The 13,826-nt window shown below is 40.2% G+C and overlaps 1 protein-coding gene across 1 annotated transcript in view; it reads left to right on the top strand.

Annotated features, from left to right (window-relative positions):
• Positions 1-4,167: 4,167 nt before the first annotated feature.
• Positions 4,168-13,826, top strand: part of KIAA2026 (KIAA2026 ortholog) — an 11,248-nt gene continuing 1,589 nt past the window's right edge. The window contains 4 exon segments of the mRNA XM_009707869.1: positions 4,168-4,191; positions 4,973-5,088; positions 8,812-8,999; positions 11,177-13,826. The exon segment at positions 11,177-13,826 is cut by the window's right edge and continues 19 nt beyond it. Coding sequence (XP_009706171.1) covers positions 4,168-4,191; positions 4,973-5,088; positions 8,812-8,999; positions 11,177-13,826 — 2,978 coding nt within the window.

The following is a 13,826-nucleotide window of genomic DNA, read 5'->3' as shown; positions in this document are numbered from 1 at the left end:
CATCCCTGTGGGACCCTGCTCGCTATCCTCTCTCCAACCCTGATCCGTGCATTCCTGAGTCCGATTCCTGTCGGCTGCAGAATCCAATCTGGGACGTCCAGGTGCCCGCCTTGCCCTGGCAGTGGTATGAGCCCCTTTGGGCTGTGATTCCCTGACCATCATCAGGAAACTCAGTATTGGTTTTGTATACTTTTCTTTTTATTTCTATTATTAGTAGTATTAGTATTAATATCATTGCACTATTTTTCATTATTATTGTATGATTAATGTAATCTTAATTTCCAATCAGTCAGTCTTTCCCTTTTCTCCGTCCCTTCCCCTCCCGTGGGGAGGGAGGGATTAACAGAGAGCGTCTGCCGCCCCTTTTAAGTGCGGGCCCAGCCCTAAATGGTGACAGGAGGCTTAGACTGGATATTAGGAAAAACTTCTTCACAGAAAGGGTTGTCAAGCATTGGAACAGGCTACCCAGGGAAGTGGTTGAATGAGCATCCCTGGAGGTATTTAAAAGATGTGTAGATGAGGCACTTAGGGACATGGTTTAGTGGTGGGCTTGGCAGTGTCATGTTAATGTTTGGACTCGATGATCTTAAGCGTCTTTTCCAACCTAAATGATTCTATGACTCTAGAAGTGAGATCCAAAGTGTAGAAGCAGTGATACTGGTAATGTGAACTACAGACCATGTAAGAACATAATTCAGTACACACCCAAATTAGGTACTGGATATTTCTATTTAAATAATCAGTTAGGAATGCAGGCTCTTATCAAACTTAGAATTAGATCAAGTAAATTGAAAGGGAACAGTTTCTTCACACATGTATTATGAGCAAGCTCTTCAGTGACAGAGAAAGACTGTTTTTGTCCTATAAAATACTGTCTTGTGTTGATGTAGTTGGATAATTTTGGTTCATGTCTACTAATAAAATCATGCTGGATTTCATAAACACCAGAAGGCAGTGCATCCAGAGCTCTATTTCTACACATCCCTTGTTGATTAGAGGAGTGAACTATGGGGCTATAATAGCTATTCCTTTGTACTAACCCTGCTGTTCCACTAAACCCCTCCTCGTGGAATTTCCTGAACAGCTGTATTTTGATTACTTTGAGTGGAACAGTGATGGCTTCTCTGCAGTGGTCAGTTCCTTCTATGCCATTAGATGTTGCATTCCATTTATTTGTTAATCCCGTAACACATCAGGTCATAGTCTGAGCCTTTTATCTTTCGTCATAAGGAACCCTGCAGTCAGTGGCTGAAAGGGACATTTGAAGGTCTTCCCACCTTGAAGCAGGATTATTGTCAGTGCTGCATTAAGTCATGCATGACCTGACTAGCCAAGTTCTGAAAACAAGAAAGAACTCAAATGTTCAAGTGTTTCTCTGCACAACCTGTTCTTATGCTGTATGTTTCTGATGAAAATACACCTTCTAAGGTCCAGCATGAACCTCCTAAGCTTCAGTTTGTAGCTATTCTCCTGCATTTTATTATTTGGTATTACTGAGAAGAGTTTGCAACACAGACATTTGTAAAAGCGAGTTTATTATCTGTAGAAATTCATAGGCAGCTATGTAATGCTGAGGTAGAGAGTTAAGTCATAGCTTTATCAGTTATTGATTTGCATACTTTTTTTTTCCTGGAAAAAACACGAGGCTGTGTTAGAGAATGAAATTGCATAGGAAAGATAATGCTAGATTTTTGTAACGATGTGTCTTAAGGTTATAGACTTTTTTTTGTGTTCCTTCCTTTTTACTATTTTAATATTTGAGGAATAACAGCAGATCATTTGTGTAACATCTGGGCTTTGCAGAAATCTTCTGTGTTTGCACAGAAAACCAGCTAAACCACAATAATTTAAAAGATAAGAATATTTTTTTTCAGTATTTTTTGGTCCATATTTGTTTTGTGTCCTGACTATTTGTGAGGAAATAAAATTCTTCTCATGGCTTAAATTTCTGTATGTTTCCAGTAACAGGTTTATTGCCAACTCCTAAACCCCAGTAAGAAAAATAAGTAATTGGGATACAGGGAAATAATTAATTTACATTTCTTAAAATTGTGTTGCTGTAATATCTGCATTAAAATTATTTGGAAGCAAATGTGGCATTTTCCAGAGATTATATCCAGAGGACACTATTTTGTTGAAAAGTAGCTCTAGAATTTGGGGGGCAGCGGATTGGGGGTTTTTTGTTCATTTTTGTAAGCAAGGAGGAAAGTGACTTGTATTTGTTGTTCTTTGAAGTTTTAATGAAGGCAGTAAAGTCTTGACGTCTGCTCTTGACTAAACCTTCTACTTGTGTCTGGCTATTCAATGTATGATACAGTTATCACTTCAAAGTTTACTCAGTGGTCATCTGTATTTATCTGGCTCATAAATACTTTTTTTTTCTACTTAAGCTAGGATCTTAGCCTTATTTAAAGATAAATGAGTCTTAGAAATTGATAATTTCTTGTTGGTTTTACTCTGTAGTAATTTTTCATATCTTTTCAATACTACATTTTCACACGTCCCATTCTTTTCTATATCAAATGCATGTGCAGCGTTTCTGTATCCTGATAGTTGTGGCATTGTTTATTTTTGCCATTTTGACTTTTGTTTTGATACAGTCCACTAATACTGTGTAGTATATAAATTCATCCTTTTAAAACCATCTGTGAAATATTTTGTGTATATTCCAAGAAAGATAAATCTGTGCACATAATATTCTTTCGTATATTAGCATTAATTCTGTTGGCTGCTAACATTAAGAGGTGATACCAAATGCCTGGGTAGGCTACAATATACACAAGGGCTGTTTTTTGTTGCAGTGCTCAGTGGCAGGTTTTATGCTGTAGCGCATTACATATGCAAATATGACTGGCCAGAAATGAAGGAAATTAGAATACAGTTTACTGGTGTGTCTGTGTGCTCAGCACTAACCATTATGTGGTAATGAAGCATAATTTCGTACTTAAAAATCTCTCTTTTGTAGTTTTGATTGAAGAATGAAGGAGTAGCTATTTGTTTTGTCATGTGACATGTAAATGATTATCCATAAAAAATAGATACCTGGTCTTCAAACAAGCATTGAGCCTGACTGACCTTGCTGTACCTTGGAGAGATCTGCTGAAATGTGTAGAAAGGAATTATTCCAAAGTGCATAGAAAAATCATTATTGTAGACTGCTGAAGGGCAGCCATGTCAAGCTTTATCCAGCTTTTCCTGCCCTACATTTCTTGGTGTGCTGGACCACAGGAAGCTGTGAAGGATATGAGCTCTATCAAAAGCTAAATATGTATATGAAATAAATAAACTCCCAAGTCTTGCTGCTTTTTCTTGCAGAACTGACGTGCGGAAACAAACTCTACAACTCACGGAGAGTTATAAAGCAGGCATGTTTACTACGGCGCCGGGTGCAAGGGGGATCGTTCCTCCAAACTTGCACACCGAGTAAAATAAAGATACATATTATATACCATGAAACATTTACATATTCATAGTTCACTACATATTCATTGTTATTCACACTTAAGATTGGTTGTAAGTTTCTCGCTTCTAATGTAAATTAGTACACATCCTCAGTAAGCACTAATGAAGCCTCTCTATTAACTACGCATGCTCCCCAAGTGGGGTTTTGCCCTCTTTCGGGGGGGCCATTTGAGTTGGAGGTCGCGATCTCCCACTACCACAATTACCTCTGTCCTGCTTTCAGCTACTTTATTGTTGATGTCTGTGGGTTGTAACCTGTTATCAGCTTGGCTCCCTTCATGTCTAGGACTCCCTCTCTCGGAGGCCTCTCTCCACATTCTTGCCTACTGACTTAGATAACAGTGTCCCTTCTTCTATCGTTTGTTCTTTTTCTTGATGCTTCCCAACCTTGAGATGCCAGGCTAAACAATCTGCCTGCTTTTCTATTAATTTAGCTGAATTCTTTAACCCTTTGGTATCAGAACCATAGTCTCTTTACTGTCTTACATCCTCTCTGACAAGTCAAGAGATAAAATCCTCACTTACGTAAAATGCACAGTATTAGTACAGTGGCAGAAGCACTACAGTATACCATATCTGTTTTTGTAGCTGTTACATATATATGCATTGTTCAGTCTTTTATGTAATAAACTAAAGAATAAAGTTTTGGGGAGAAATACTTATGAGGGGTATATAAGAGTTTTAAGAGATGTGTTCTGCGGCATTATGGCCACCATGGTTATGCTGTATGTATGTATATAGATACTTATTGTCATTTCCCAATGTCTTTTATCCTTATTCAGCCTTTCCAGATTTATTAAAACATGAATTCTTCATGGAAGATCATAAGATCATATTCATCAGTTTGGAAAAGAAAACCATTTTTAATTATATATTTGAGTTAGTAGCTTAAGCTTTTATGTTTGAAAACTAGCCTCTGCTGTATAGTCTGTTACTTCATAAATGACCAATTTGCAAAACTTTTCTTTCAAAAAAACTCTGTCTAGAACTTCGAATAAAATAGAAAAATATAATGCAAATACTGTGTAGTTTTTATCCCTGAAAATTGTAAATTGTTTTTACAAATATAATAATATGAATTATATCACTTACGTTAGATGAGATTATGGTAAGATTTTCTGTAGAAACTTTATCTCTAACAATTAAAAGTATACATACATGGTTGGTTTCCCTGACCTGAATGGATTACTACCTATGTTAGTTACTCATTTAAGTAATTTTAAACACATGGTGTGTTTGTAGGATTCTGCTTCAGCTTTAAGTTTGACCTGTAAAAAGTGAACATCCTTGCAGTATTCCTTTTTTAACTAGGACATTAATCTCTCTGTTGTATAAAAAAAAGTAGAAGTATTAATGTCTTACATACATTAAGAGTGAAACTTACTAATGTTTTCTTCTAGTTATTTTCCTCATATGTTGTATTAGTGTACCAGGATTACTGCAGTACTAATACAATATAACAAGATTCAGGTCTAATGAAATTATAAATAAATGCTATTTATGTTTGCAGGGAAGATGGTACCACCGGAAGCAAGCAGTAAAGGAATTGCATGGTACGTTGATACGACTGCTTAATGAACTCTTACCATGGGAACCAAAGTTAATGAAAGCATTTCAAAGAAACAGGTAATTAGCCACTCTTTTTTTAACAATAGTGCGTGGGATGGAAAACAGAACAAATTTCACCTTTTAAAAACTAATCAATAAGTTGGCTTCTCAAATAAATTAAATGAAAATACTCTAGAGACAGGAGTGAAGCACTGGCAGTGCTTCAGTTGGAAAAATTATTTTATGTTCCTGTCTCTAAATAAAATTGAGTTTAACCCTCTAGTATTTTTTTTCCTCTAAATGCTCTAGAATCTGTAAGTGTGCCTATTGATACTTGTATCACAATCCAGCTAGGATTTGTATTGATGTTTATTTGGTTAAGAGGTGCTGAAAACCCGCATCTAGAAAACTAAACCAGGGCTTCTTAGAATGCTTTGTCAGAGTACTTACTGTCTAAAGCTACCTAAATTGATTGTTAATGAATTCTCCACAAAGTAATTCTTAAAACATTGTTTTGAGGTCTTTGTAACCCTGTAAATTTGAAATGCATCTGGAATAAGGAGTGTCAGAGAAATACCAGTGAAGCAGTGACTGATTTAAATCTAGTAAGGCCAGGTATTAGTAGCACTGAAGATGCTATGCAAATTATAAACCCTGGAGAGAAAGGATATTGACTTGGTATCGTGATTTTGTCTTGAAGCCTGGTGCCGTTGTTGTCTGTTAGCCATACAGCTGTTGCTATAATCATACCTAAATTTTGCCACATAGACATTTGAAAAGCAAGTAATGATTAGAAGCTTGAACTCTGTGTCAAATGATAGATAAAGTTAGGCAGCTGCTTAAATGTTGAGTGTGAAGGATGCAACTTAGAGTTACATGATGCAGAACTAATTCTGAACAGTGTAAAAGGTATTATGTGTAAAAAAACTCAACAACATAGCACCAAAGACAGTAAACAGATAGAATTACTAAGAGTTGGTTCCTTAGTAGCTCCTTTTATGGATATTATGCATGAATTAAAATCCTTATTTGGAAATTTAGTATGTTGTTGAACATTTAAATAATGGACCAAAGCACAAATTTTGCTTTTTTCTACTCCTTTCTATTCAAGTTTCTGTTCATTTTCCTTGTCTGTTCATTTCTTCCTGTCTGTAGTAGTTCAGACTCCTTTTGGAAATGTGGCAGATAGTAATACTATTAGAAAGGATTTCACTTTCCAGTATATGGGGTTTCCAGTTTTATCCTTTATGTAAATTCTGCTGTGGAATGGTTTGGTGCCCAGTATTAGTTCTTGTTTCTTAAATGTGGTTATAGAATACAGAAGTAGAATTCTGTGTAAAGTGTGTAGAAGTACTGTATATGAGGTGTACCTAATATGAGTAAATTTTAGTCTGGAACAGGGTGGCTGAGATCTTGCATGTACATGTGCTGGTAGCTAGAGAAGCATGCACTTAGAGTGGAGGATAATTTCTGAGATTAACTTAACTCATATTTCTCAAGATGTATGCTTTAGGCTGTAACCCTAGTTTATTCAGCAATGCTAGCCTAGGTATTTCTATGACATAACTGTTTGGACAGACACATAGTATACCAGGGAACAGCTCCCTCCAGCTGAAAAACAGTCTTTACAAATCGTGGGGAGGAAAGAGAGATGGGGTGGGGGAGGCTAGATCAATGTCTTAGTCTGGTTCATTATGCAGCTGCTAGGCAGCTGTGTAGCACCAATGACAGTGGTGAAGAAAGGTGTCATGTGAAAGGAAAAGCAATAGAGTAAAGATTGCTTATGCTGATGTAGACGGCAGCACCACCACAAGTCTAGCTACAGTTGCAGTGTCTATAGGGTGTCTCAGCTAACTACTAACATCTACTAATTGAATGACAGTGTTGGCCTCCTAGGTTGTCAAGGGCTGGGCAGAGCTCCTTCCTTCTGTGCAAGACTTCAGTATGGAATAAGAGTCTGGAGTTTTCCTTCCTTGCTTTTTTGTTGTCTTTAATTAGTAGGAGCACTCTTTATGATCAAAATAAGTTTTTTCCCCCTTTCTGAAAGATCCTCTGGTCTTTTCGAAATTATGACAGGGTATAATGTTGAATCATATTTGAATCGCTGCAAGGCTTAAAAGGAAAGGTTACTTTTGCCCACTGATCACATTTGTTCACTGGTGCCACAGCCAAAGTTCATCAAAAGAAAAAAGGAAATTCCTTTCCAGAAGCTTTAGTACAGTAGTGGTTCCCTAATGTCCTCCTAGAGATTCCCAGTGTCCTCCTGTGGCTCTTGCACACCTAGACTTCAAGCTCAGAATCCTAATCAGAGAGCTGAAGTATCGTCCACACCACACCTTCATATAGACTTCAAGGTTGTCCTCTCTCAGTGAGAGTGTCAAAGTTGTGAGTAAACTACTAGGTCTTACTGACCCTGACCAGCCTCACCTGAGCCTCCATCCACATCACCTGCCCATGGGTACAGGATCCCCATTTCAGGTCATTCTGCAGCCTTCAGTCTCTGCCGTAGGAATGCCAGTTTCCAGCTTAACTACAGCAGTTACCCTGCCTGGCCATGGGTCCCGCTGATGTGGACTGACCCTCAGACTAACCTTGGACCTGCATCATCACTGTGGACCTGCCCAGAAGTCACTTGACTGGGTCCTGACCCTGGCAGCCGTCACTGGACCTGGTTCTGATCTGAACCTGTGGAGTGACTTCTCAGCTTGACCTCAAACCTGCCTCAGCACCAGGAGCTTGCCTGTTGCCCTAGGCTTTTGGTTGAACCCAGTTACCACCCCTAGGCCTGCCCTGCTCCCTCATTCGGGGATGGTGGGATGGCGTCCTGGCTGGTGATGCTCATGCTCTGCCAGCTGTGACATTATGCTTGGCTCCTCCCTCTCCATCCCTTAGAGAGCAGCTGGATATTGCTGCACCCAGTGCAAACAACTGTTATTTTAATGCCTAAGAATGGATAAATTTACGATCTTTTTCTTACTGTCATAAGGGTTAGATCCAGAATAGAGTCTACATTCTATTCTGCACAAGGTGCTAAATGCTGTAATCTGTTTGCTGAATAATCCTCCTGGATATTGTGTTGGTTACCAGCAACTGAATCCTGTAGTTCACGGTATTTGTACACTAAAATACGCCTTAGATCTCATCTAAACAATATCTTAGAAGAAGGGACAAGGCAAATATGTAGCAGTTTAGGAGTTATGTAAATGGATGTGTTTCTGAACAATGTTCAAATGAGTAAAACAGCTATGTATTTCCATCATATGCAGATTCTTTAGCGGAGAGTGAGCCTATGGAAATGATGGTGGCAGCTGTTCTAATGGCCCAGAGATAAGAAAGGAGAACGTTACATTATAGTTACATTACAGTCTCATAGATGAGCCAAAAGCACGATGCATTTAAGAAAAACAAGATTTACTTAATTCTGTAGTTGGGGTTGCCTTCACAGGAAAGAGTAGACTTGTTACAGTTAATACTCAAGTCCATACAGGTACATTTATCAAAATGGAAGATGAAACAAAAAACAGAAGATGGATGCAGTAAAACAGTGATGGTCATATTTGACTCAGTCTTTTTGCCTATTGTTAGAGGACTTAATGATGTAGAATTCAGTTTTGGTGAGGGTAGGGACGTTACTGTTAATTCACGTTTTCCGGGTTTTAGACACTTGCAGACAGAGCTACCCGGAAGTCTTTTGAAGGGCACAGACAATTAATTCTATACCAACTTTCTGTGTGGCAACAAATACAAATTAAAAAAATGTTAAAAACAGTGTGGTTCTTTAGTAATTTTGTTATTTTCAAGGTCTAGATTGAAGAAGGACTATGATCACTTTAAAAGACATCCAGACCATGATGAATTTACCAGAGAATCATGGAGTAATGATGAAAGTGAAGTTGATTCTGGCAAAGATTCTTTTGCAGTATTATGCGGTAGATCTTCAGAGTTTGCAGAACATGTGGAAATTCCTGAAAAAGATCACTCAGACAATGGTAAGCATTTACTGGAATTTGATAGCTTGAACTTGATTCAGGAGCTGAATCAAGTTGATTCTGGAGCTTAATTTTTCCATATAAGCTTGTGTCCTGCTTGTTACCTAAACTACTGCTGTGATAATATTGAAGTAGCTTGTGATGCATGTCTTAACAGTGATAGACTAAAAGAGGGCAGACGTGACCAAGATGAAAATTCTGATTAACGCAAGTTTTTACCATTTTTGTGCTGAAGTATTTCTGTGATAACATAGTAGGCCTGCTTGGAATTTAGTTTTATGGTGAGTTGACCTTGGCTGGCTGCCAGATGCCCACCCAGCCACCCTGTCACTCCTCTTCCTTAACACGACAGGGAGAGAAAAGAAAGTGCGGAAGCTCATGGGTCGAGATAGAGACAGGGAGATCACTCACCATTTACCAGGCAAAACAGGCTCACTTGGGGAAAATTATTTTGATTTATTGCCAATTAAAAACAGAGTAGGATGGTGAGGAAAAACAAAAACTGTAACACCTTCCCTCCTTGCCCCATCTCCACCTTCTTCCCAAGCTCAACTTCATTTCTCTTCTACCTCCTCCCCTGTCAAGTGGCACAGAGGGAATGGTGATTGGAGGTTGAGGTCAGTTCATAATACTTCGTCTCTGCTGCTCCTTCCTCATACTTTTGCTTTGGTCCAGCGTGGGGTCCCTCCCATGGGATACAGTCCTTCACGAACTGCTCCAGCATGGGTCCTTTCCACAGGCTAGAGTCCTTCAAAATAAGACTGCTCCAGTGTGGGTCCTCCATAAGCCACAGTTCTTGTCAGGACCCTGGTCCAGTGTGGGCTCTCCATGGGCTGCAGCTTCCTTCAGGGCATGTTCACCTTCTGTGAAATGAGGTCCTCAACAGGCTGCAGTGTAGTTACCTGCTCCAGCATGGTCCTCCATGGGAGGGGCTCAGCCTCCTTCACCATGGTCTTCATGGGCTGCAGGGGAATCCATTCCAGTGCCTGGAGTACCTCTTTCCCCTCCTTCTTCACTGACCTTGGTGTCTACAGGGTTGTTTCTCCAACATTTTTTCCTCACTCCTCTATGTCACACTCTTCTGTGCAGCATTTTCTGTGAGGTACCACCAGCTTGGCTGATGGGTTCAGCCATGTGCTGCAGTGGATCTGTTTTGGAGCTACCTGTGTCTGGCACAGGGCAGCACCTGGCCTGTCCTCACAGAGGCCCTCGTGCGGCCCCACACTGCGAAAACCTTGCCAAAACCTCAATGCATGGCCCCTCCTGTCCACCCGCCCCCCCCGCCTGCATCCTGGGCCCTCTTACCCACTTCATGCATCCTATGCTCACTGGCTGGTCCAGCTTGATGCTTAGTATGAAACGTGACACTCACACCTTCATCCCACAGGCACTCCACACTCACTAGTCCACCTGATACACCAGCCCAGACCCCAGGGTCCCCTGCTCACAGGCTAGTCTGGCTTGAAGTTTGCCAGTGAATACACACACTCTGCCCCCATGCACACTGGATTGGGGGAAGATACAGGTAATCGCCCCCCAGCAGCTGGCACCAGCCACACAGGCTGCAACCTCTTACTCTGTCCTCCCTTCCTCTGCACATCCCTTCAATGGGCTTTTATAGCTCTGCTGATTCCCTCACTCCTCCCAGCCCAGTGTCCAGGATCTCCCCTGGTTTACAGTCATACCAGTTGCAAAGTCCAGTTGATTTTCCTGGAAGGGGCACCTGCAGTTTCTTGATAGCCCATCAGTTGGTGGGCTTGGTGAGGTTGTTTCTTGTCATTGTCTTAACATTTGTTTTGTTAGATCTGTGTGGCTGTGTATTTTTTTTCTGGCTTCTCCCTTTTTCCCTCAAGATAACCTTGCTAGAATAAACATTCTCACACTCTCACATGCCTTCATCAATGAGTGTGAATGACCAGGTTTGGGTTTCCTCACTGTCTCCCATGCTGGTCAGGTTTGTGTCCCTGTATGTTCTTGTTTATGACTTCTTCCTTTCCTTATTACCCCCTTTTTGTATTGAAAAATGCCCTTGACCAGATGCCCTTGAAGAAGCAAAGATTCTCTTTACGCACGTGCCAAACTAGCATTTTGCCTTTAGCTAGACACTGTAAAATTGTTATATAGAGGTGTTAGTTGCAAATGTGTAAAACACAGTTTCTGTTTTAATATCCTTGCAGATGAACTGAAACTATTAGAGATGAATTTACCTGCAGGAAAAAACAGAATTCTGAAAAAAGAAACTTCTAAAGAAATACAGAAGACACTGCCCAAATGTGTTAAACGACAGTCCAAGCAAAATAGTTGTCTGGATCAAAGTGCTAATGAGCTTTCACCAAGGAAGAAGGCTAAGCTGAGCACTAATGAGGCTGTGGTCCAGAGTTCAGAAGGCAGCCTGCAGCCAGATAGTTGTTTGACTGAGCTGAAGCAATTTGAAGAGTCAACTCTAGAATCGTTTTCCTTGACAGATCCTGCAACTTCAGTATCAAACTGTCTGAAAGGGACCAAACCCATCCAGGCCTTGCTTGCCAAGAATACTGGGAACAAAGTGACCTTAACAAATCAGCTGTCACCACCCCTAGGCATAAATGTATCTACTTCTGAAAAGCCAGTTTTATCACCTTTGGAATCATCAGTGATAAAACCAGAGTTGCCATACCAGATCAGTTCAAAGACTCCTTTTCAAATGGTATACAAAATGCCAAATGGCCACTATGTACCAATAGATCTTCACAACAGCTCTGTGAAAATTCAAATGCAACCTGTGGTTGACGCTAAAACTAGAGAAAAAGTCATGCAACAAGTTCTTATTTTACCTAAGAATTTTCTTATTCAGCAGAAGGAAGGAAAAATTGTGTCCAAGGACATTCAGTCATTACAACAAAAATCATCTGAGCTGCACTATACAACTTTACCAGAAATATCAAATGTCAGTGTTTCTTTAACACCTGTTCTGCTAACAGGCCCTGCAAACTCTACCACTCAGTCACCTAGTACAATTTTTAACAAGAATATTGTCCACTTGTCACAAGTGACTGGTCCCATGAACACTACACAACAATTGCCTGCTGTAACTTCAGCAGATAACTTCTTATCATCAACAGTTAAGGTGAGCCAAACTGAAACTGATAAAATCAAGACTACGGTTTCAACTGCCGCACTGCCTGTGTCTTTGACTTCACCTACTCCTTCCACAGCTAGCCAGCCTTTGATATCAGCAACAGCATTAAGTGGGTCTACAAACACGGTGTCTGCCTGTCATAGTCTTGCATCACAGCAGACAACTGACTCCTTTGAAACTAGACAAGAGCTGAAGACTGTGTGTGTAAGAGAATCACAATCTATTCTCGTCACAACACGAGGTGGAAACACAGGAATTGTTAAAGTGAGAACAAACCCAGACCAGATTTCACCTAGTAGTTTATTTTCTAGTTCAGTTTTCACTTACGCACCTCAACTTCAGGCCTTTCTTGTGCCCAAAACCACAGCATTATCATGCTCTACTTTTTCATCTGTAGCAACAGCCGCATCTGGTCTCCCACATATGGGACAATTGTCTCTTTCTGGATTTGCCTCCTCAACAGCTTCTTCTGTTAACATTCCAGCTTTCCCAGCTGATTTTAGCCAGGCAATGGAGAAAAATACCAAATTGATATTACAGCAGCCTGCTGTTGGGGGTACTTTGGGTCAAGTAATAGAGAACTCCTGCTGTGTGTCCTCTCCTTCTTTATCCTCCATTTCATTAGCTAGTAATTTGATGTCAGCAACTCCAAACAGTCCTGTTAGTGTGACTAGCATTGGACAAAATAACACTGTCATAACTCCAGATTATTCTGTGGAGCAACAAGGTGATGCTAAAACTAGGACAAATCCTGTTACACAATCTGAGTCTAATTCAGCAACAAATGGAGATTTAATCAGTGGTACTCCAGTCCAGAAACTTACATTAGTCACAAAACCACCTATTTTATCACCCTGTGGGGCATCAGGAGTCAGTATTTTACCCTCTCCAGCATCCACTGGTGTTAATGCTCAGAAGCTGGTTTTCATTAACACACAACTTGCCAATGGCCCATCAACCACCAGTCTAGTTGCAGAGTCATTGAAACATAACCTTCCTTCTTCCCTAAGCAAAACCTTTGTTAGTGCCACAGAGCAACCACAGTTGGTTCTGATCCCATCTACAGTAGCAGCACCAATAAAGATAAATTCATCACCAACTATTGCTCAAGTAAAAGATGTGAAAATAGGACTAAATATAGGGCAAACCATTGTAAATACTAAAGGCAATGCACAACAGGCTCCAGCAGTTAATATATTACACTCTGCCATTTCTAAAGGAGAAGACAAAAAGAGCATGGGCTTGGCTCTATCTTTGACAAGTAGTAGTACTTTGATTCCTGTTCCGAGTTTTGTGAGTCAAAGTTCTGTATCAGTTAATGAATCTGTGTGTGTTGCAACAAAAACTGAAAATACCTTTACAGTAACAACAGCAAATGCATGTGTAGAATCTGTTTCAGTAACATCGAGTGGGACTTCTTCTGGGACACGGCCCACTGTCTTGACTGGTGGAAATGATCCCTCAAGAATAAGGCCAGTTCTACGTAATCGACTGTGTACATCAAATATTGGAAATACGGTGGGTATATCAACTGTGAAAACAGGACATCTTGCTTCATCTGTGCTGATTTCAACAACACAACCAACAGTATGTCCTCAAAAGTTAGCATCTGCTTTGCAGTTTCCAGTCATTAGCTTGCCTGGATCTACAGCCAACCCCCACAAAGTGTTACATACAGTTCCTCAGTTGGCAGCAGTTCCAGCTCCTCC

Source organism: Cariama cristata, unplaced genomic scaffold (genome assembly GCF_000690535.1).
Source record: "Cariama cristata isolate BGI_N322 unplaced genomic scaffold, ASM69053v1 scaffold7299, whole genome shotgun sequence".
Taxonomy (NCBI): Eukaryota; Metazoa; Chordata; class Aves; order Cariamiformes; family Cariamidae; genus Cariama; species Cariama cristata.
The sequence above is the reverse complement of the archived record's forward strand: the minus strand, read 5'-3'. Positions and strand labels throughout refer to the sequence as shown.